The 24,564-nt window shown below is 34.3% G+C and overlaps 1 protein-coding gene across 1 annotated transcript; it reads right to left on the bottom strand.

Moving 5' to 3' along the window:
- Positions 1-5,170: 5,170 nt before the first annotated feature.
- Positions 5,171-6,781, bottom strand: LOC126682997 (amino acid transporter AVT3B-like). Its single transcript, XM_050378806.2, has one exon. It carries the CDS (start codon positions 6,674-6,676, stop codon positions 5,381-5,383), a length of 1,296 nt encoding a protein of 431 aa, XP_050234763.1. The 5' UTR covers positions 6,677-6,781; the 3' UTR covers positions 5,171-5,380.
- Between the last annotated feature and the right edge of the window lie 17,783 nt (positions 6,782-24,564).

Genomic DNA, 24,564 nt, shown 5'->3' with positions numbered 1-24,564 from the left:
TCGTTCCTGATTATAAAAATTAATTTAAGACTCTTTGTTTAAAAATTATAATGGATACATTCACCAACTTTTTTTTTATAATGTTATTATTTTGATAGCACGTGATTTAGTTTGACAAAGAGTAATTTGTATAAAAAAAGTATAAATCTGCTAATAAAAACTTTATTTGATAGCTCATGCTCTAGTAAAAAATAACTTTTATTAAATTTTGTATTTTGTTTAGATGGACCAGATATGTAATTATCCAAATTTAAATAATAGTTGATCAATTAGCTTTCATTTAATAATTTTTTTACTATTTTTTTAAATAAATATGTATTTTAAAAATTAAAGCAGTAGTCAAACTAATATAGCTATCTACTTATAATTCCACAGATTCAATTATTGAACAAATTAAATAAAAATTTAAATATTTATATATTATTCGAATATATATCAGAAGACTTTTTTTTGTCCATCTAGTTTTCAAGGCTCCGTCCTGACTAATTCGGATCCGATCCGCGTCGTGCACATGGCATGGCGGATGAGTCTGTCAGCGGAAATTTGATGCATTCACAAAATTCGAATCCAAAACCTTAACTAATAACAAATCACTTACTACTTGAATTGGTTCAGAAGACTGTTTTTTATATCTAATTAGAGAAGACTTACTTATCCTCTAATTAGTGAGAAATTTATAAGTAGACTTTGTCTAGTCTACTATATGACAAAACCATACATAAATAAATTTATAAAAATAACGCAATGAACAAAGTTTATTTAAATTTTTTTTCTGTTCGGTTCATTATTTTTCAATATTTACAGTTTTTTGAGTTTACAAATGTTGAACTGTATTTTTAATTTTTAGTTAAGAATCTAACCAGGATAATCTATTGTTTGCGGTCGAGCCGACTGGTCCGGTTCATTCTCAAAACACTGCTGTAAATTAATGTAGTAGTAAAATGATTATCCTCTCAGGCTCCCTAGATATTTATTTTTCTTTTTTGGGAAAAGCAGGGTCCCTTAGATATTTTGGTACTCAGCTTTAGCTCTGCTACTCAGCTTTAGACTTTTCACCTACTTGAATAACTGCCCTTAGATATTTTGTCACTCAAATTTAATACTCATATTTTCTAATTTTCTAGTCATTAATACAATTAACTCGATCATAGAGAAATTCGTAGTTAGACTCGGTCATATTATATTACAATTAAAAAGTAAGATCGTAGCCAGGAAATTTAGGATAATTTTTCTGATGGTCCCTAATTTTTTTCTCTTTTATTATTGTCCCAAAATTTTAATATACATCCATATTGTTTCCTGACTTCAATTTAATAATTATATTATTCATACCGTTAGTTTTTAGCATCATTGAAGTTGGCTGATGTCGCCTAACATAACAATATACATGTCTTAAAAATTGAGATTTTTTTTATATGAAATACTGTTTTTTTTATAATATTTATTTTTTTCTATCATTTCAAAAAAAAATATTTATAGCAATTTCTTTTCTTTTTATACTTAAAAAAAATAATTATTTTCTATACTTACTTATTTTTCAACATTATTTATTTTTTTTATTTTTTTCATCATTATATTTCTACATTTAATATTTATTATATATTTAAATTTTAATTTTTTTTGACTTTTTTTGTATTTTGACTGTTTACGTTTTTCGTCAGTTTTAATATCAACAATATTTAATAAACTGAGTAATATTAATTTTTAAATATATTTTTTATACTAATTTTTTTATTGCTGCAGTTGATTTGCTTGTTAGATAAGTGAATTTCAATTATAAGGTATAATAATTTTAAGAAATATTGGTATTTTGTTATATTAGCTGAGATTTTATGATCTAACATAACTTTAAGTTGGCTGATTATGGGCTTAAGTGGCAATATGCCCCTTAAACTTGTGGACAAATGTACACGAACTTAGTGATTATGAACAATTTGCCCCAATTTGGCAATTTGCCCTTTTAATTTGTAAGTTAATTGTATCCTAAATTGGCAATGTGTCCCCTAAACTTGTAAGTTAATTTGCCAAAATGGGCTAATTGCCCATAATCACCAAGTTCGTGTATTAATTTGCCAACAAAGTTAATTTATGTGTTAATTGCCTATTAATTACAAGTTGAAGGGGCAAATTGCTACTTAAGTCGCTGATTATGTGCAACAGTGCTAAGAGCTTCTAAGGAGCAAACTGATACGATAATGCCATTATTTTAATGACGTGTCATAATGTGATAAGTTTAGTTCATGAATGACGTGGTAAACTGACTCTACCTAAGAATTTCTCCTGGGTTCAGATATCAAACCAATAAAAATGCAAAAACTGAACTTTTAGAATCTAAGCGAATCAAACAAAATTAATTTGATGTGTAAATAAATTTTCTATAAATACAACAATTCAACAAATGAAGAAATTAGTAGATGGATAAAGAACTTTGTGCCGCTCGACCTTGACAAAAAAAATTAAAATTAAAATTAATATTCAACCAATTCAAATTATTTGTTTTTCGAATAAAGGATCACTTTCACTCTTAAACTTGTGTCAAAGTATCAAAAAAGTCCAAAGCTGAAAAATGAGATCACTTATACCCTGAACTTATGTATTTTGGGTCAAAAACACCCCTCACCACTCTCACCTCTGAGAATGAGGTACACTCTCCGGTTTTAAAGAGTGGTTTTGTTGGCAAAGTGGTTTCTTATAGTAAAAAGGTTTAAAATGGTCCTAAATTTTTTCTTTTAACACATAATAATTACAAAAATATAATTTAAACCTTTTAATTTTAAAATTATATATATTAAATTAACACTAACTAAAAAAATAGGGAACCTCTTTGCATTTTTAACAAAAAAAAATCAATTTCTTTTAAATTTTTTTAGGTCTCAGTCCTCCTCGCCTCGCCGGAGCAGCAGCTCCTCGGTTCTGAGGAACAACGAGGAGCATCTGCTCCTCTAAAAAACGAAGAGCAGCTCCTCGTAAAGAACAGACCCAGCTGGGTCCGTTCTTCCTTTAAGGAAGAAACACTTTCTTAAAGGAAGAGGAGACCCAGCGTTGGGTCACCTCTTTCTTTAAGGAAAAATAATCTTCCTTTAAGGAAGAACAGACCCACCTGGGTCTGTTCTTCTTTAACGAAGAACAGACCCACCTGGGTCTGTTCTTCACGAGGAGCATCACCTCTTTCTTTAAGGAAGAATAATCTTCCTTTAAGGAAGAACAGACCCATCTGGGTCTGTTCTTCTTTAACGAAGAACAGACCTAGCTGGGTCTGTTAGAGCTCCTCGTTTTTGCGAGGAGCAGATGCTCCTCGTTGGTCCTCGGAACCGAGGGGCTGCTGCTCCTCACCGGAGCAGCAACTCATCGCCTGAGATCTATTTTTAAAAAAAATTAAAAAATTAAAAAATTAAAAAATTAAAATATTTTGAACTTAATTTATTTTAATTGAGATTAACTAGTATTTAATTAAAGTTAATTAGTATCTGAGTATGATTAATTAGAGTTAATTGTGAGTTTTATAAATCTCACTCTCACAAGTTCAAGATATAAGTGATCCGGTTTTTCAGCTTTTGACTTTTTTAATATTTTGACGCAAGTTCAGGGGTGATCCTTTGTTTTTTGTTTTTCTCATTGCAGAAACCAACATCAAACCAAATAGCTTAAGAATTGAACCGAATCTGTATTTTTGGTTCGGTCAAATTCAATTTAGTATGGTTCGGTTTTGTTTTTGAACACTCAACTGATTGAGCTATCACGCAAAAAGCTCGCATAGTACGAATGGAACCTGTTGTGCATATATAGCATCAGTGACAGATTGCCTTAACAAAGCCCGGTTCTGAACTGCGATCGAGAACTAATAATTCGATGTCCTGAACATGCAATTCGAAATCAAATAATTCACTCTCAGCTATTTTGATCAATAAGGATAATAATCCTCTCTATTTTTAAGTCAATTAAGGACAACACTCTATTTTTTTAGTTCAATTAAGAACAAAATTGGATAATCTCAGCCCCCGAACTTATTCATATTGTATAATTTGTCCTTAATTGATCTAAAAATAAAGAGCATTGTCCTTAAATTATGGCTGAAATGAGTTGACCCCGAATAACACGTCAGGAACGGAGTCGACCCTTTACTCAATGTTTTTTAGGCACTGCAATTATCTGAACAGCATAGTAAGTGGAATCATAAAGAATACTGCAGAAACTGTCAAATATAGTAATCAAACATGCAGAACTATGAAGATCGGTGATGATAGCTACCGTTTACAGCAAGAAAGGAAAGTCCAAAGATTTTAAAAAAGATTATGAGTCACATAACAACGGCAACTTAATCTAGCTTAATTAAACTTCCACATTAATCTAATAAACCATCTATACTTTATCATTCTTACCCTCCGCAAAAATAATCAATATGATCTTGAAGGTTATAAAATTATGATGCTTCATATGTAACAAAATTGTTCTACCAATCTCTTAAACACTGATCCCATAAATGATTGTGCTTTACGGTATAGAAGCAGGCCAGGACATTCATTATTCCGACTTACAGTACATGTTAAACTAGGAGTGCAAAAACTAAACTAACAAATTCAATTCAATTTGATTAAAATATGCTACATTCTTGTAAATTCAGTTTAGCTTGATCTAAAAAGAAATTTAAAAATTCAATTCGGTTCAAACTTCAACCTGAATCTAAGCCCCTATGTTAAACTATGGGACTTTTAAGTGATCGGCTCGTAGTTTGTTATTCTACAGTTTGCACATTAGATTTAACCAGATTAACGCATGCTAAACTAAAAGCAGCTAATATCATCCGATGAACTTCAAAAGACAGCATTTAACATTAGCTATAGCACTTAAATACAAGGTCACGTAAACAAGAGAGGAAAAATACCTGATTCAATGGAACCTAAGCCAATAGAATTAAAACTACAACCAAAATGAAGTATTAAGAACATGAATGATGCAGGATCGTGACCATTTTCTTTTTCGATCACAATTCACTAGACTGTATTCATTGCAAACTGCAAATTTCAATCATCATGTAGAATACATTATACAACAACTAGCACAGAGCAAACATTCTATATTTGCTATCAAGAATATATAGATTCCTGTTTTTCTTAGCCAACATCACTGAATTGACTAACTATGCCTGGACAGAGTACTAGAATTAATCATATGCAGAACAAAACTTTTATAACTTAATTGAATTTCAGTTTACAGCAAGTAGAAAAAATAACTAGTCTTAATAGTTTGTTTTCAATCAAACATATTGATCTCAAAATGAATAATTACATTTAAGAAATAGCACAATTCATCCACAGTATAAGCGCGTGTGTGTGTGTATGCTGACTACTACAAACTCGTAATATATATAACATTGTCAAATCTATAACACATCACTAACCTTCACAGAGAAAATTTCCATAAGAGCATACCAAGTTCCCGAAACAGCAAGAACAAAACCAACAGCAACAACCGCCACATCTACAACCCACCCTTTCCACCGCATCTCTTCTTTAAACACAAGCAAGTGAAACAAAGCCGGCAAAACAAATCCCAGTCCGCAGCACACACTACTTCCAACTAAAGACATAAAATCAGCAAAATTCGGTACCGACAAAGCCACCAAACTAACTACCAAAACCAACAACCATCTAAGCCACAAGCAATACCGTCCACTCCAAAACCGTCTCTCCACAATCTCATAAACCGGGTTCATCATCAAAGGAAACGTGAAAAACAGATTAACACAAAGACCCAACTGAACCAACATGCTAATAACCCCGACACCTAAATTAGCCGTAATTATATCTTTCGTTTCGTCGCCAAACGCAAAGTAACCCAACACACCAAACGAACCGTAAAGCAACGAAATGAAACCCATACTCAAACCCAAAGTTCTACCAAACTTTTCCTTATCCTTCATCTCTGATTCCAAAGGCAAAACCATACCAATCCCCTCAAAAGCATAAACAGCAACACCCATACCATAGAAAAACACAGACAACCCACCAAAGGCATTCACTTGTGGCCTATTTTTCAACATAATAAGCACATCCTCAATCATAACAACCCCCATAGCACCCAAATCAACCACATCCGCAAAAATACTCAAAGGAGCCAAATGAGTTAAACTAGCAATAGAATTCAACCCTAACTGAAAAGGAAAACACCCCCATAAGAAAAAACTCTTACCAGACAAACCCGAAATCGAACTCGAATTTTTCGGGTCATACAAATTAGCTAAAGTATTAGCAATAAAGATTAAATAGCCAACACAAAACCCAGCTTGAGACAAAACGATCATAACATCAACAACAAACCGGCCAACAGAGCCGCAAACGGAGAAACCCAGATCGCCAAAGGAGTGAATATTTGGAAAATTAGAAGCGTGGAGCTTGCGGCGAGTGTGGACTAACAGCATCATGCAGTACTGAGTTAATGCGGCGACGGAGAAGAGCATTAGGAGGCTCATGATCCAGCCGGTGCGTTTGAATGCGTACGGGAGACCCAGTACGCCGGAGCCCACTATGGCTATGAAAACATTGGCGAATGTTTTTGGTTGGGAGGAAAGCGGCGGGTTGAGATCAGTGTTGGGTGGGGGTTTGATGGTGGTTATGAGAGGTGTGTCTTCTCTTGATTTTGATGATATTGCGGGTTCTTCATTGTTGTTGAATCCCATGGTTATGTAATTGAAGAAGAAGAAGAAGATGGTAATATCAGAGAAGAAGATTCAGAAAAGGTTGAAGGAGATGATTTATTAATTAATTATTTTAGACTTTTAGTAATATCGTTATCGTTATGAACTAATTGATCTAGTATTAATTTTGGCTTAATATATTGTTTGACCTCTAAACTATAAATTTTTATTCACTGTGACTCTTAAATTAATTTGATATTCTATTCGACCTTTTAATTTTATTTTTTGTTCTACTTAACCCGTCAACTGCAACTTTTTTGCCGATCTGACCTTTTTCTTCCAACATGGCAAAAGCGCGTGTTTTGAAACGCTTTAAAGCGCGTGAAGGATAATTAAAATGCATAAACTGTTCTATTGAACCCCCGAACTACACTATTTTGTTCTATTTGACCCCTGAACTTATTTTATTTTTCTATTGCACCTTCAAACTTTTAATTTTTACCTATTTAACCTTCTCAAAAATACAATTATTTAATTTTTATCCATTTAATCTTCTAGAAAAATAAAAAAAATATTGAAATTTAGTCAAATAATTACATAATATAGCTTCTTGTACATGTAAATATTTGTTTACATTTCAATAATGATAAATGAAGTTTGTCTGTTTTAACAATATTATAAAATATATAAATTTACTATACTGTGATAATATTAAAAAAAGACTAAATTTTTTTTAAAATTTGAATTTTTAATGTGTTTCACGAATTTCCAATTTTAAAATTTTTAATACACCAGCTTTTAATTTTTTGCAATTTCAAACTTTTCAAATCAATTCTAAATTTTTAAAATTTATGTTAAAATTGGAAAACACGCTAAATTTCATGATTTATAAAGCCTTAAATGATTTTTTCAAATAATATGTAAAGTACATCACTTTTTATTTTAAATTAAAAAAATATTTAGGCTTTGTATATTTTTTGACCCCTAAAATCTTATCCTTTTATTCTTTATGACCTCTAAACTATTTTTGTGTTCCACTGGACCTCTTAACTATTTTTTTTATTCTATTTAACCCCATGTCAGCAAAGTCATGTCAGCAATTTTATCCACGTCATCGCGCGTGGTGTGCACATTCCGAATGAGGGGTTAAATAGAACAAAAAAAAGAGTTAAGAGGTCTAAAAGAACACGAAATTAGTTTAGAGGTCGCAGAGAATAAAATGGTATAGTTTAGGGGTTAAATAATATATTAAGCCATTAATTTTGGCTAATGTGCAAAAGAAAAAAAGAATGTTTAGAGATGATTATAATTTAAGTCCCTGAGGTCTTATTCCAAACACTTAAGCCCTCTTATTTCTTAAAATGGTATTTTTTCTCTTTCAAAAGATAGATTGAATAAAGTATTTTATAGACAGTTACAGATTTTGCGAATACAGCCGTCTGACTGAAGCAGCCAAGTCATAAGCTTCCGAATTAAATTGTATGTTAACATGGATAACTAAACAATGAAGAAGCGAAAATCTGAGACGCCAAATATCTTGACAAAATTTTCATGTTCTGTAATTCGAGATCACTCTCGAATTAATTACCTGTGAAACCTGAAGAGCGTCACCTTCCACAATTACACGATTCCGCTGCCGAAGAGTAATCCAATTTTGAGATTCTCGTAATATTAAGAACTCAATAAACCCAAGTATAAAATATGTCAAAATTGTACAGTGAAACGACTGATAACTAATCCAGTTGAATTTTGAGGAATAGTCGCAACAAAACCACACTGATAATAATTAAAGAGGCAACATCAAAATTTATCTTCATAAGACAAACTGGAAGAGGAACCCAAGCATCCTGCAATATCAAACCAAAATCGGTAGATCCATGTGGACTTAGATCGATTTGATAGTGAGAAATTCATGAACGGCTTCAGCTACTGCATTCACAACCTTTCCTTTCAGACTACATTTCATTTTGAAATAGAAGCTTATTACGATATTTTCCTATCAACCAACCTATAAAATAACATAAACCTAAAGGTTATTTAGACAAATCCATATAAAGAAGATCCAACATTATATGTTTCCATAGCAAAGCAAAAGGCAGTTGAGGAAAATGCGTCGTTTGTAAATCCGAATGTGATAAAAACCAAACTTTCTCAACAGAAGGGACAAAGGAACAATAAATGTTCTAATGATTCAATTGCACCATAATGAACACATCATAAGGTAATACTACATCTAATAGCTAAATTGACACTAATTGAAAGAGCTCTATGAATAGTGCCCTATAAAACACCTTAATCCTCGAAGAAATTTGGTACAACCATAAACATTGCTAATCATGTTTAGAATAGCCTAAAATAGATGCTTGCACAATAGGATGTCTCAAACTAAATGCAATAAATTAACCAAACTTTCGAGTGTAACAGCCAGAAGAAATATGCACCCAAAGTAATCTATCTGGTACTCCTTCCGTCCCATTTTGTTTGTCCATTATATTATATTTAGATGTCCCAAAATGATTTTCATATTGTATTATATACTCTTATTTTTCTCTTTTACCGTTAATATTAATGAATATTATTTTTACTTTTGTGTTGGCATTTAATGTTATTATTATTGTATTGACTATTTTTCTTTTTTCAATATAGTAATTCTAAATTAACTCAAGAATCAAAAATGGGTAAAAAAGAAAGAGTTGTTAGTATTTAATGTTTTTTTAATATGTGCGAAAATAGAAAGTGTACAAACAAAATGGGACGGAGGGAGTATAAAACAGTAAAGCACGTGCATGAATAAAATAACAATAACATGATAAAAAAATAAGAAGATAACCGACCAAATTCTCATTCCCGGTAAAAGTCATTGTATCTAATAACCTAGAAACATGCAAACCTCATCAGACTGGATACTAGGATTCAAAATAGGCACAAAAGAATCAACATCAGGTATCTAAGGATCTTGAAGATTTAAAAGATTGGTACCTAAATTACTTGCCATATTAAACCCCTTTTAATTAAAAAAAACCCATATATTAAACTATCCATCCCCAAGAAGGAGCGTATCCAGTGGTAGCCTGTAGAACATGCATATGAGGAAAATGACCTTTGAACAATTGAAATTATAAAGATTCAAATTTTTGGATGAGTCTCCACATTTATTTAGCTAAAAGAGATTGATTAAACAATTGTAAGTCCTTAAATCCAAAACCTCCACTCCATTTACTAATACATAACTTATCCCAAGCCAGCCAATGAATTTATGTTCCTGGTCTCGTTGTTCCCACCAAAAATTAGGTATTAAACAACTTATAAATAGATAATGGTAAACTGAAGCGCATCAGTATAAATTGGGATAGTAAATGCAACCACTTTTAATAAAAATTTTTTAGCATTTATTGAAAGAAACTACTCCCTTCAACCTAGAAGCCTAGATTTGATTTTGGAAGTAATTAAGACAAAGGTAGTTGTTTTTTACCTTATTATGACAGTAGTAAACCCAGATAAGACTTGGACATATCCAGAGGAACATTTTGAGTATTGTTGGCTAAACACCTTTATACATAGTCCTTAGTTTTGATGATAACTAAAGCCCACTAATTTTATTTGTCCAAGTGTTGCAAGTCCCATGTTCTAGAAGCATCTTGAAAGTTCTTTTTTTATTCAAGCAAAAATGGATGGAGGGCTTTTTGATCATTAAACTAATATTTACAGCTCAACTTGAGTACCCATCTTGCACTTGTACTACTGTCAAGCTGGCACACAAACAAACAAGAGCAGCAGTGTACTATTGTCAGACTGCTACCAACTAGAATGTCCTCAAGCTAAGTAGGCCAGCTCAGCATTTATAGGCTCCTCCATTTGGCATTTTGCACATCTTGCATTAATGGATAAGAATTAAGGCACATGACTCAGCCCTAATTCTAGAAGATTCTTGGAGTCTATATATACCTCTCCATCAACTATTTATCAAATATGGGAGCATCAAGAGAGAAAATCATCACCACCACCATTGTGCTGCATAAGTTGGTTATCCATCTCAAAGAAACTAGGGTTAGTTTTAAGTGAGAATTTTTACCACCAAATATCTGTAAATACTTGTGAGGATTAGACTAGCTTCTTGGTAGAAATAGATTTACATTCTCAAAGGGAAATAATTTGCTGAAACTAAACAAATCAACTTGTAAGTTACAAACTAGCTTATGGGTAGAACTAAGATTGTATTTTTGAGGCTTTATCTCTAGACCGTAATAGAGATTGAAAAGTGGAATACTTAGGGATGGGGATCCCTAAGGAGTGGATGTAGGCAGTGTTGCCGAACCACTATAAAATCTGGTGTCTTAGCTTTATGCTTTTATTTCTGTTTTATATTAGCTTCACCATAAACTAATTTCAAAAGTATTTTTCAAAGTAAACTGTTTTTCAATCTACTAAGTTTTCATCATTTGAAAAATCTTTACACTTTTATATTGACAACTCTCTAATCATTCATATTTGATTAGCTTGTCTTGACTTGAACTGTATCAACTTAAACTAACTAAATAGCTTATCATAAATCAACAACTATCAAATCTTCAAAATTTGATTAGCTTATCTTTGCCTGAGCTTACCAACTTAAGCTAATTATATAGCTTTTAAGTTGATCTCTCGAAAGTATCAAATCTCTCATATTTCATTAGTTTGGCCTGATTAAAACTCTATCTGCTTAACTTAACTCCATAGCTTATGACATTTTAGCAGAAAAGTTTTAAGTCTCAATTCACCCCCCCCCCCCTTTTGAGCTACTACTGGACCCAACAAGTACATATAGGATCGAAAAGAAAAGAAAAATCGACAAATTCGCACCAAAATTAACTGACGATTTGTCATAATTAATCATATGACTACTAGCAGCATCATAATCATGTAGAATTTTCAAAATGACATCAATTGAATGAAGAGAAACATGCGTAAAAATTATAGCATCATTAGCCAAAAATGAATGAGATATAGATGGACAAAATCCGTTTATTTGTAACCTTTACAATTCATGAAGATGAATAGCTTTTTTTATCATAAAAGAGAGACCTTGTGCACTCAATTAGCAATTTATTTTAAAGAGATGTTTACAATTAGCAATTTATTTTAAAGAAACAATTAAAAAGAACAAAAAAAAGTATTTTTAAACATTTTAATGTTATCTAATTGAAATCTGTTATAAAATAATTTTTAATTATGTTAATTATAAATCAAGCGTTGCCTCCTAGTTAGAGGGAGAAAGCTAACTTTATAGAGAGAAATCTTGGTTTAGAAAGATAACGAGGGTGGGAAATGGTGATTTCGACCTCTCACTACTAGAAAACAGCCATTTAGCGACGGATTTTTAAAAATTTAACGACGGGTTTAAATCCGTCACTAATTTCTAAAAATAAAAAAAATAAAAAAAATAAAAAAAATAAAAAAAATAAATTTTTAATTAAAATCGTAAAATGTAATACTCCCTCCGTCCCATAAAGATAGAAAAAGTACCACCTTTTTTTGTCCCATAAAAATAGAAAAAGTAGAGTTAGTTAAGTTAAAAATTATCAAAATACCCCTACATGCTTATCATAAAACATTAAATGCATATTTTGAAAAGATAAACAAATGAGTTGTAAGTGCTATAATTAGTAGAGTGGCTTTGGAAAATGTACATAACTAATAAAGTACAAAGGGTAATTTAGACAAATTATCACAAATTACCTATAAATAACTACTTTCTTAATTCTTGTAAAATGAGTACTTTTTCTATCTTTACGGGACGGAGGGAGTATCATTTAAACGGTCGCCAACCATCACCAACCCACCCGCGATAGACCACACATTGTCACCGACCCACAATTTTCATAGACTTGCCAACTTCCCAGTAGGTTACCCATCCTCCCATTACTCCACCCATATCTCTTTAATCATAGAGTTCCCTCGCGCATAGCTCCATTTTACCCAACTCATATTTTTGTTATATATCGATGTGTTTTATATTTAAATATAACTAAAAAGAAAAAAATATTTACTCCCACACTTTATTCCCGCATAATAATTAATTTTTATATAATAATTAATGCAATATAATAATTAATTTACTTTTTAATAATTTTATTATATAAAAATAATAAATAATTATTTTTTAAATAATTAAATAATAAATAGTTTTTTTTTAATTTTTTTAGTAAATAAATAATAAATAGTTTTTTTATAAAAAATAATCATATTTTCAAAAACAAATTAATAATGTTTTTTAATTAATTAAATTTTAGCGACGGATTATGAAATCTGTCGCTAAACTCGTCTCTAAAATTGACGAGAATAATTTCGGCAATTTTAGTAACGGATTCAAAATCCGTCACTAAATTTAGTGATGGATTTTGAATCCGTCACTAAAATTGGCGGGAAAATTCCCGCCAATTTTACCGACGGAAAATCCGTCGCTAAATTTGGCGGGATAACTCTCGCCAATAATTTGATGAGATTAGCGACGGATTCAAAATCCGTCGCTAAATCCGTCGCTAAATGTAATTTTAGTGACGGATTTTGAATCTGTCACTAAAATCCGCGCTAAAAGCAGAATTTCTAGTAGTGTCTACCCGGATATCATCGTCTTTTTATTGTTATATTTTCTTTGTTTTCGAATAAATTGATTTGTTTATGAAATTTTTTGCGTGATTTAATAGTGTTTTTGGTTATATATGTTTTTGGATGTGTAAATTAAGGTGGTTTGCTAATCTTTGGTCATTTCAAGATTATTCAGTGATTGTTCAAGTTCAAGTTCAGCTTCATGTCTGTTGATTAATCAAAGTTTTATTTTTTTAGTTCGTTCAAAATTTGATAATATTTGTTGTGATTTCTTGAAGAACCAATATTTTCAATTCAATCAAGCTTTAGCAGTTATTCAATTTTCACTGTTATAGTTTGTAAGGCGATGTGCAATCAAGATTTTTATATCTAGGTATAGAAATTAGTAGAGGGAGCTTATTCTATGTGTGGTTATCACATATATCCTAAATTTTATTGTCACTAACCGTTCTGATTTGAGCTTAATACTAATTTTAAAAAAACAATTGTAATTACTGATGGAGTCTGCCTTCTGAACCGGTGAGTAAGATCTGCAAAACAGGGTAGAAGCTAACCGGACGGTGGTTGTCCGATTAACTCTCCGATGCTAAAGTCAGTTTAGAGCTTTGAGCAGCGTTTTGAGTATATGAATGTAATTGTGATTCTAGGCATACCTCGTGCTCCTTTTATAGTAGTCGAATATACCTAGTAGAGTTGTATTAGGCAGGTGAATCCTACTTTATAGGGATTCGGCAATATTGTAGAGATTCTCCTGATTTGTCGTGATCTACCTTAATCTGATAAGAGTCCTATTTATGAACGTCTTCCTAAATAGTCTTATCTTCCTAAAGTAGAGCTTATCCTTCCATATGTAGTGTTTGTGTCCGAATAGGACAATATTTCCATACTTAGTCGATTGCCCGAATCCCGGACCCGACGCGCTTTCGGCGGATCATGCGGGATTCGGTCTTCATTAGCATGTCACCGAATCTTAAGAGATTCGGCGTCTCCTTCATATCTTCGGATCTTCAGGGGGAGTCCGGTATCACCGGAGAGTGGATCTCCTGCAACTCGGCTCCATTATACTTACAATAAGATTCGGTATCCATCATTAGCCCCCCCGCAAGTGAGCTGATATGCCTTAGTGGATTTTAGCTCTTTTGGAGCTGAGTTCTCTTATACGGGCGAGTCGTTTTGTATTCCGGGCGAGTCGTTTCATATGTTTGTGGGCGACGTTTCATCTTTAGTAAGATTCTGCGTTGCCACATGTCGTCTATTAGTAGAGGGTTATGACTGGATGAAGGACAAGTGTCTTCGTGCGCTATTAGTTGATCCTTTTTTGTAATTATGGGATCTCGTCTTTTCAGTTTCTTTGGTTCAGGCTATATAATTGCTCATTTTCTTTCATTTTTCTTCTTCTTCTTCAATCTTTGCTTTCTCTGCAACTGCTAAATTTTCGATTTCTTCAAGCTTTCTGTGGGTTTCCTTCTTCTGCTGTCAAGATTCCTCGTTTTCAAGTTGCTCCTTATCTTTCTTTCGATCCTGCGTATTTGCTTGCGAGGTATTTTGCCTTTTCACTAATTTAATTTCTTGGTAGTTTTCAGTTTTGATTTTATTCCTCTTGTTCTTCTTGTTCTTCGTCTTTTCCTTTCTTTTGATCTTTTAGAATTTTAATTTCATCATCACTCCGTGTTTCCCCCCCATTTTAAATTTTTTAAAATGTCAGAAGTGACTGAGGGGGCAAAGGGTGCTCGTGACGAGCTAGAATATACCCGGAGCTCCTTGTCGAGGGAGCAGATACTTGGTTATGCCGAGGAATTTAATTTTCCTGAGTCATATGTTATTCTGAGACCGGCAAAATTGTATCGGGCGAATCATAGCACCGATTTGCCTTCCAAGATAGTAATTTTTCATGAACAGCTTTTAGCGGGTCTTAGGTTTCCCTTAGAGTCTTTAATTGTAGAGGTCTGTCATAATTTAGGTGTTCCTTTGGGTCAACTTCATCCGAACGCGATTCGCCTTCTTTGTTCTTTTATGGAATCGTGTAGGGTTCGGATGCAGGAGCCTTCGCTTGCTCTTTTTAATTATTTTTATGTTTTCTCCCGCCGAAAGGGTGAGGAATTTATTTTTGCGGGTGGTCGACCGAATCGGTCTCTTTTTAGTCTTCCATCTTCTTTGAAGGGTTGGACCCCTAAGTTTTTCTTAGTTCAACATTCTTCTTTTTCTTCTTTTTCGCGGAGTTTTACTTCTAGTAAAGTTTTACTTACTGATGTACCTGATCTGGCTGATGGGGAGAGGGACTTCGCCTTGTCTTTGTTATCGGATTGTCGTTTTGATAAGCCCAAGTACAACGTTCTTTTAGAACGATATTTGAGTCGCCGTGAAATACTTTTGGCGGGTCTTCCCTTAGAAGGTATTTTTCTAATCTTTTGTTGTTATGTTTTGTTTTGTAGGATGTCGACTTCTCTTGAACATTTGCTTGATAATTTTCATGTCGATATGACTGTAGATATGGGCGAGGTCACTAGCGGCGTTCCTAATCCGTCTGCGATCGCCGTGCCGAATCCGACACCTGATTCGGTGAATCTTGATCCTGCTTCTGGCGATCAGGTTCCTGCTGCGACTTCCGAGTCGCCTCTGCTTCCTTCGAAGGAATCAGTTCCTTCTCTGAAGGGGTTGCCTACTGCTGGCCAGAAGCGTCCTGCTGAGGACCAGGCTGGAGCTTCTGCCAAGCGTCCCAAGAAGAAGAAATCTTCTGGGGTGTCTATCGAGGAGGCACCTCGGTTTGCAGTTTGGGCGGATGCCCAGAATCCGCCTCGACTTTCAAACGTCGCCATTCTTCATGCTTGCATGGAGAATATTATGATAATAGAGGACATCGAGTCCATTGATCGCGAACATGGCGATAGTTTGGCCGAGTTCGCCTGTCTCGGCGGTTTTTCGGTATGTTTGTCTTCTTTTACTTTATATTATGATTTGCTTTTATATTTTTCTTATTTGTTGTTTTCTTTTGTAGGTGGTCCAATCCATCGCTGTTTTGGAGCGCCGCCGAAGGGATGCGGTGGATCAGTTGAAGAAGCTTCAGAAGGATTCTGAGTCTTGGCTCTCCGAAAAACAAAAGATGGAGGATGAAGCTGGCGAGGCGACTGGTCTGATCCAACAGCTGAGGTCCTCCGTATCTGCCAAGACTCGGGAGATTTCCGCCTTAGAGGCTCGGGTTCGAACTTTGTCCGATGAAGTCGAGTCTCTAAAGTCTTCTTCAGATGCTCTCACTAAAGAGAGGGATGATCTGAAGAAAGAAGAGGGGCGTCTCCGCCGGCGTTTGGGTGACTCTGGGAGTTTTTATTCCCAAGTCATGACTCAATACCGGTTGGCGATCGGGGCAAAGCTGCGGGAGCAGAATCCTGGCGTCGATCTTTCTGGAGTCAATCAGTTGGATCCTGCTTCTTTGGCGAAGGAGGTGAAGGCGAAGCTTGATAAGCAGAAACAAGATGCTTTAAAGAAAGCTTAATTTTTGTTTTCTTCCTTTGTATTTTTGCTTTTGTGTATTTTTGCTTTTGTCTTTTTTTTGTATTGGATCGTAGGCGGATCCTTTGTAATTTCGCTTATGTGAATATAATGATCTTTTGACCATTGCTTTTCTTTAATTGTAGAGTTAATCTAAACTCGTTTGTTATTTTGAGAAGTCAATCTAAACTTCTGCTGTTGTGATTTATTTGTAGGTCCGAATGGATCCTTTTATTTATTTTGACTCAGACAAGTCTAAATTGTTTTTAACTAAGATTCAAACAATTCTTGTTAAATTATATATCTTAGGTCTCGAGCGAACCTATAAAATTTGCTTTTTATCGCCAAATCGCCTTTTATTTCAAAAATGGGAATAAGTACATGCCATTATTCTATTGATAATACTTTCTCAGGTGCTCTATATTCCAATATCTTGGTACCATGGACCCAGTTATTGTCTTTAGTTTATATGCGCCCTTGCCAGTAGTTTCCTCTATAATGAAGGGGCCTTCCCAATTAGCCTGCATTTTCTTTACTCCTGCGTTTCCTCTGCCAACTTCCGCGTTTCGTAAGACCAGATCGCCTCTTTGAAATTCTCTAAAATTCATTCTCTTGTTATGGTATCTTGCAGCTTGCTTCTTGTATGTAGCGGCTCGGGCTGCCGCTTCATCCCTTCTTTCCTCTAGTAGGTCTAGACATAGCCTCGTTAGTTTCTTCTTCTAGATAGTTTACTCTGATACTGGGTATGCCAATTTCTACTGGAATTACTGCTTCTGTGCCGTAGGCGAGCCTGAAAGGTGTTTCGCCAGTTCCTTTTCTAGGAGTCGTTCTGTATGCCCATAGAACGCTGTATAATTCTTCTGCCCAGTTCTCCTTATACTGAGAAAGCCTCTTTTTTATTCCTTGTGCTATGGTTCGGTTGGTGACTTCTGTCATTCCGTTTGTCTGAGGGTGCGCCACCGAAGTAAATTTCAAATTGATCATCAGTCCTTTGCAAAATGCCTTGAACCGCTTGCAATTGAATTGTTTGCCGTTGTCTGCTATTACAGTGTGGGGTATGCCGAATCGGCATATTACTTCGTTCTTGAAGAATTCCTCTACTTTGGCTGCAGTGATGGTTGCGACAGGCGCTACCTCTACCCATTTTGTGAAGTGCTCTATTGCGACGATTAGGAATTTCACTTGATGTTTTCCTGTTTCAAACGGCCCAACTATGTCAATCCCCCATGTGGCGAACGGCCAAGGGCTCTCCATTGATCCTTGAGGTACTGCTGGTACACGACTGATGTTATCGTGTCTTTGGCATTTATCACATTTCTTGACTAATGTTTTCGCGTCTTCTTTGATATTTGGCCAATAGTATCCTTGGAGTATTGTTTTTCTTGCTATGGTGACTGCTCCTTCGTGTGCTCCGCATATTCCTTCGTGGATTTCTTTTAAGATGGATTCTCCTGTCTGAGGCGAGACGCACCTAGACCATGGATGAGTCAAGGAGGTTCGGTAAAGAACCCCGTTGTGAAAAGAATAGTTGGCAGATTTTCTGATAGTACGAATGGCTTCGACTTTGTCTGTTGGTAACTCGCCGCGGTCTAGATATTTGATCAATGGAGTCATCCAGGAGTCGGCCTCCTCGATTGCCATGACTTTTGTTTTTCTGGTGCTTGGCGATTCGAGAATTTCCTTTAACTGCATTTTAGCGAATAGATCTCCGAGTTCTGATGCTGATTTGGCGATGGCGTCGGCTTCGGTGTTTTCCTCTCTCGGGATTTGAATGATTTCCCATTGTCCTCCTTCTGCTTCCAGCTGTTGGAGCTGTGTTTTGACTTGACTTAGGTATTCGATCATCCCTGTTTCTTTGGCTTGATATTCTCCCTTGACTTGATTTACCACCAGCTGGGAGTCGCTATAGATCTTTAGGATTTCCATTCTTATTTCTAATGCGAGGCCGAGGCCTGCGATTAGGGCTTCGTACTCAGCTACATTGTTGCTGGCGGTGAATTGGATTTTTACTTCATATTCGATTCTGATTTTTTCGGGTCCTTTGAGGATGGCTCCTGCTCCCGCTCCTTTTTCATTCGACGCTCCGTCTACGTGGAGTTCCCATACCAAGGCTGGTTTGGGTTGGGCAGTCTCGGTTGGAGTTATTTCTGCTACAAAGTCCGCCAAAGCTTGTGCTTTTAGAGTCGGACGAGGTTCGTATCTTATGTCGTGTTCGCTGAGTTGGATGGACCAGTGGACTAATCTTCCGGAAGTTTCTGGTCGTTGGATCGCCTTTCGTAATGGTTGATTTGTTCTTACCACAACGTTGTGACTTTGGAAGTAGTATCTCAACTTTTTAGCTGTGGTTAATACGGCCAGTGCCATTTTTTCGATCTCGGGGTATCGTGTCTCCGCGCCTTTCAGGACTCGACTAATGTAGTAGATTGGCTTCATCTCGTTATCTTCTTCCCTCACCAGCACTGCCCCAATAGTCTCGTGTGTGGTGCTGATGTATAGATATAGCGTCTCCCCTTTCAGCGGTCTGCTGAGCAACGGAGGGGTGACGAGGAACTTCTTTATTTCTTCAAAAGCACTCTCGCAATCTTTATTCCATTCAAATTTTTGTGTTCCTTTGAGGGCTTTGAAGAAAGGCAAGCATCTTTTTGCTGAGCAAGACATGAATCTACCGAGTGCTGTGATTCGCCCGTTGAGTTTTTGAACTTCATTTATGTTTCTTGGTGCCTTCATGTCCATAATTGCTTTGATCTTCTCGGGGTTCGCCTCTATTCCTCTTTGAGATATCATAAATCCTAGGAATTTCCCGCCTTGTACACCGAACGTGCATTTGTCAGGGTTCAGCTTCATTCCAAACTTATTCAGTATGTTGAATGTTTCTTCAAGATCTTTTGCATGGGTTTCTTCCTTCTCGCTCTTGATGATTAGTTCGTCTACATACACCTGGAATCGTTTTCCTATCTCGTCTTTGAACATGAAATTCATAAGCCTTTGGTATGTCGCTCCGGCGTTTTTCAAACCGAAAGGCATTGCCGTGTAGCAGTAGGTTCCTCCCTCCGTGATGAATGAAGTTTTTTTCCTGGTCTTGCTCCTTCATCTGAATTTGGTGGTAGCCTTGAGCTGCGTCGGCTAGGCTATACATCGCGTGTCCAGCAGTAGAGTCCACGAGTTGATCGATGTCCGGGAGAGGGTAGCTATCTTTAGGACACGCTTTGTTTAGATCGGTGTAATCTACACACATTCTATTTTTTCCGTTGGCTTTCTTTACGATAACCACGTTAGCTACCCACTCGGGGTAGTGGACTTCTCGTATGAATCCTGCTTTCTCCAGTTTTTCTACTTCTTCAGCGATTATTTTCTGTTTTTCTTCGAGAACTTCCTTTTATTTTGCTTCACTGGGTTCGCCGCTTCTGCTACATTTAGATCATGAGTAATGACTTGGGGGTCTATTCCAACTATTTCTGATGCGTTAGCAGCGAAGGTTTTGATGTTGTTTTTCAGCATGGCCGTGATTTCGCTTTCGATCTTTGGGTTCATGTTTGCGCCGAGATTTGCTCTTTTCTCCTTGTCGAGTTGGAGTTTCTTTGTTTCGCCTTCGGGTGCTGTTTCTTTTTCTTCGATGTCGTGATTAAGGATTTCTTCTATTGCCATTGTTTCGCCTGATTCTTTTATTGCTTGTTCGTAGCACTTTTTCGCTTCGGTTCGGTTTCCTTGTATCGTGATAATTCCTTTTTTCGTCGGTATCTTCATGGTTAGTGCCTTTATGCTTGTCACGGAGGCTGAGTCGTGGAGGAAAGGTCTTCCCAGTATCGCGTTGTATGGCAGGTCGATTTCTACGACACTAAACCGTGTAGGTAATTTCTCGCTTTTCCTAGTCCTTCCTAGCTTGACATCGAGTGTAATTGTTCCGTGGGGCTTAATTGGCAAGCCCCCAAATCCTACCATAGGCGTGGCATTTCTTTTTAGTTCCGCTAGGTCTCTTCCTAGGCTTTCGTAGGCTTTTTTGTTATTAGGTTTATCGCGCTTCCTTCATCGATCAGGATTCTCTCAACGTTCCAATGTTCGATGATCATGGCCACCACTAGAGCTTCGTTGTGCTCTTCAGCTATTCTCCCGAAGTCTTCCCCGTCAAAAGTTATTGGGGGAGGAGTTGAGAGTTCTGTTGCTTTTCGTTTTCTCTGTGACGTTTGATTCTTCAGGTTTACTCTTTCAGAAGTCATCTTCTTCAATAAAATTTGTTTTTGAGTTCAGAAAAGCTCCTTCTTTTGAAGTTTAGTTAAGCTTTTCCCACAGACGGCGCCAATTGATGGAGTCTGCCTTCTGAACCGGTGAGTAAGACCTGCAAAACAGGGTAGAAGCTAACCGGACGGTGGTTGTCCGATTAACTCTCCGATGCTAAAGTCAGTTTAGAGCTTTGAGCAGCGTTTTGAGTATATGAATGTAATTGTGATTCTAGGCATACCTCGTGCTCCTTTTATAGTAGTCGAATATACCTAGTAGAGTTGTATTAGGCAGGTGAATCCTACTTTATAGGGATTCGGCAATATTGTAGAGATTCTCCTGATTTGTCGTGATCTACCTTAATCTGATAAGAGTCCTATTTATGAACGTCTTCCTAAATAGTCTTATCTTCCTAAAGTAGAGCTTATCCTTCCATATGTAGTGTTTGTGTCCGAATAGGACAATATTTCCATACTTAGTCGATTGCCCGAATCCCGGACCCGACGCGCTTTCGGCGGATCATGCGGGATTCGGTCTTCATTAGCATGTCACCGAATCTTAAGAGATTCGGCGTCTCCTTCATATCTTCGGATCTTCAGGGGGAGTCCCGTATCACCGGAGAGTGGATCTCCTGCAACTCGGCTCCATTATACTTACAATAAGATTCAGTATCCATCAATTACCAATACTGTCCTAAAAAAAGAGTTAGTCATACACAAGATTATCAAAATATATCTAGAGTCTTATCATATTAATTTTAATTAAATTATAATTTTAATATATAACCTTTATAAATAGAAAATTCTCTTAGGTAATATTTATATAATGATTATGATTTTTATAAATCATTAATATAATATTTTTATATATACATTTCATTGATGACTAAATCCATTTTAAGGTCCCTAAACTATATAATTTTGATTCATCAGATTTCTCAATTTCTATTTGGCTTCATCAAGTCCTTAAACTTTCATTTTTTGATTCATCAGGTCCCCTAATTTCTATTTGACTTCCTGATATTCCTAAATTTTTATTTTTTGATTCATTAGGTCCTTTAAGGGAGATCCATTTAAGAACACGATGAAGTAAAAAACAAAAATTTAAGGACCTAAAAAACCAAAAAACGAAAGTTTAAAAATCCGAGGAAGCCATATAAAAGTTAAGGGGTCTGATGAACCGAAAAAATAAAAATTTAAGGACTTGAGAAAGCTAAATAAAAGTTGAAGGATCTAATAAACAAAAAATGTATAGTTCAGAGACCTTAAAATAGATTTAGCCTTCATTAATTTACAATGGTTTATTTTTAAAAAAATTAAAGAACAATTTAAAAATATTATCACAAATTAACTATAATTTATTAACTTTTTAATTTTTATTAAAGTGTAATTTCTTTATGTGATGCAATAAGTATAAAATTAAAAGAAAATGATAAATTCTAAAACAAGTAATAAATATTTTTTGAAAAAGTCATTGAGAGACAATAATTTTGATATAATATTTAATTATCATTTAATTAATATGCACACATATATTGTACAAATAAGATAAATCAAACTAGCAGGTAGTATAAATGATAAATACATTTAGCGACAATCTTCTACTCTAGCCAAAAGAATATATTAATCTTAAGTTATTGTTTAATATTATAATTTTTCTTAAAACAATAATTATAAAAAGGGATTATTTCAAAACCATTCTATTTTTTGAAAATAATTACACGATTTTTGGCCCTAATTTCCTAATTATATTTGCTATTCACTTTTAAAAAGTAATTTCAAAATTAATCTCTTTTTCTCTTTTTTTTCTCTCGAACACAGCCGTATTTCTCTTTTTTTCTAATCCTTTTAAATTTCAAATCTTTCTTTCTCTTTCTCTCCTTTTTTCAAATTTTAAATTTCTATTTTTTTAAGAAAAAATAACAAAAATGCCAAAAAATTGCTTTTGTTTTCACACAATACAAGACATTATGAAAACATTTCACTTGTACCATTTTTTAAAGTTTCTTTTCACTAATACCATCTGCTAACATGCACTAAGATTTGTTGGTGTACCAAATGCAATGACCCGCGCGTGAAGGGTCATACCTGTTGCATATTTTTTTTATAATAAAACAAAACGTTGTATTATTTGTCTAACATAGAAATTGATTTCCTTTATAATATGTTTATTTAAATTTTAAATTTTAAATTTTAAAATATCATTATTAATTGTAATTTTAAAATATAAATATATTAAATTTTGAAAATATAAAAATACACAAATGATACAATTGTAAAAAAAAAAATTTATAAATTACATATATATTATTGATACATACTAAATACATATAAATTATATATCAGAGATGTATCTATTAAGTACATTTAACAAATGTATATATTATGTATAAATTATGTATCATTGATGTATATATGTACATTTAAAAATTTATATTTTTAAAAAGTAAAAATATATATTTGATACACATTATAAACAACTAAAAAAAATGTATCGATCATGTATAAATTATGTAGTAAAAAACATGTATATATCATGTATAAATTTTGTATCCACGATGAATCTATAAAGTACATTAAAAATATATTTATCATTTGTAACGTATATTAAAAAAATGTATCTATCATATATAAAACTGAAAATATAAAAAAAAACAAAAAAAAAGAGTTCGAACAATTAAATATGTATCAACTATATATCGGATAAATATAAATGGGAATGGTGTGAAGATGTATCAAATATGTATCATAAATATATCAAGGCAAAACTCTTACAGAGGCCCCTGTACTATACCACTTTTGTTCAGGAAGCCCCTACTCCAAACTTGTTCACATTCAAGTCCTTATACTTGCCAAATTCCGATTATAACACCCTTACTTGGACGGAATTCAGTAAGTGTGCCTCACTCTCCGTTAATTAACAGAAAAAACTGATGTGGCATTCATTTCCAGATATTAAGGTATACGTGGCATCAATTTTAAAGACTTATTTCATACAAAATTCCAACTTAATGAAAAACTGTAAATTAAATTAAATTTGATGGCAAAATTATCATTTTTGCCATCATCTTCTTTGTTGATATGTCTCTCCCAATTCATAAAAACCAGTGGCAACTGATTTTTTGAATTTCGTCTTAATTTTTGATATCCTTCACTTCTCTTTCTGGATTATCATCTGAATTTTTCTTGTAAATTCCCCAAAAAAAACTCCTGCTCAAGACAACCCTTTCTTCTTCTTCTGGGTTCTTTTTTCTTCTACTGATTAGTCGATCTAAGATGGAGAATCTGCAAAATAATGTATGAGACATAGCAAGTGTAATATGAAGCCACCGTACTGGAATTTAAAACACCACCTCAAGACAAAATAAAAAGGATTCAAAATCGATAAATTTAATTTCTGCGGTGATTTTGGCATTCAAATACCCAAAAAAGTAATTAATTTAACTAACGATTTGAGATTTTAATATTTCCTCCTTTCAAAAAAAACCAACTTTGGAATTCTCCTTCCTAATAAAACCTTCAAAGTTAATTCTTTCCTATACTATTGAATTCATGATTTTTTAACTTCCAATTTCAATTCATCCGTCTGGGTATTGTTATTTTTTATTGGATTGTTCAATTCTTGCTGATTCATGTAAAATTTAA

This window comes from Mercurialis annua, linkage group LG5 (genome assembly GCF_937616625.2).
Source record: "Mercurialis annua linkage group LG5, ddMerAnnu1.2, whole genome shotgun sequence".
Lineage (NCBI taxonomy): Eukaryota > Viridiplantae > Streptophyta > Magnoliopsida > Malpighiales > Euphorbiaceae > Mercurialis > Mercurialis annua.
The sequence above is the reverse complement of the archived record's forward strand: the minus strand, read 5'-3'. Positions and strand labels throughout refer to the sequence as shown.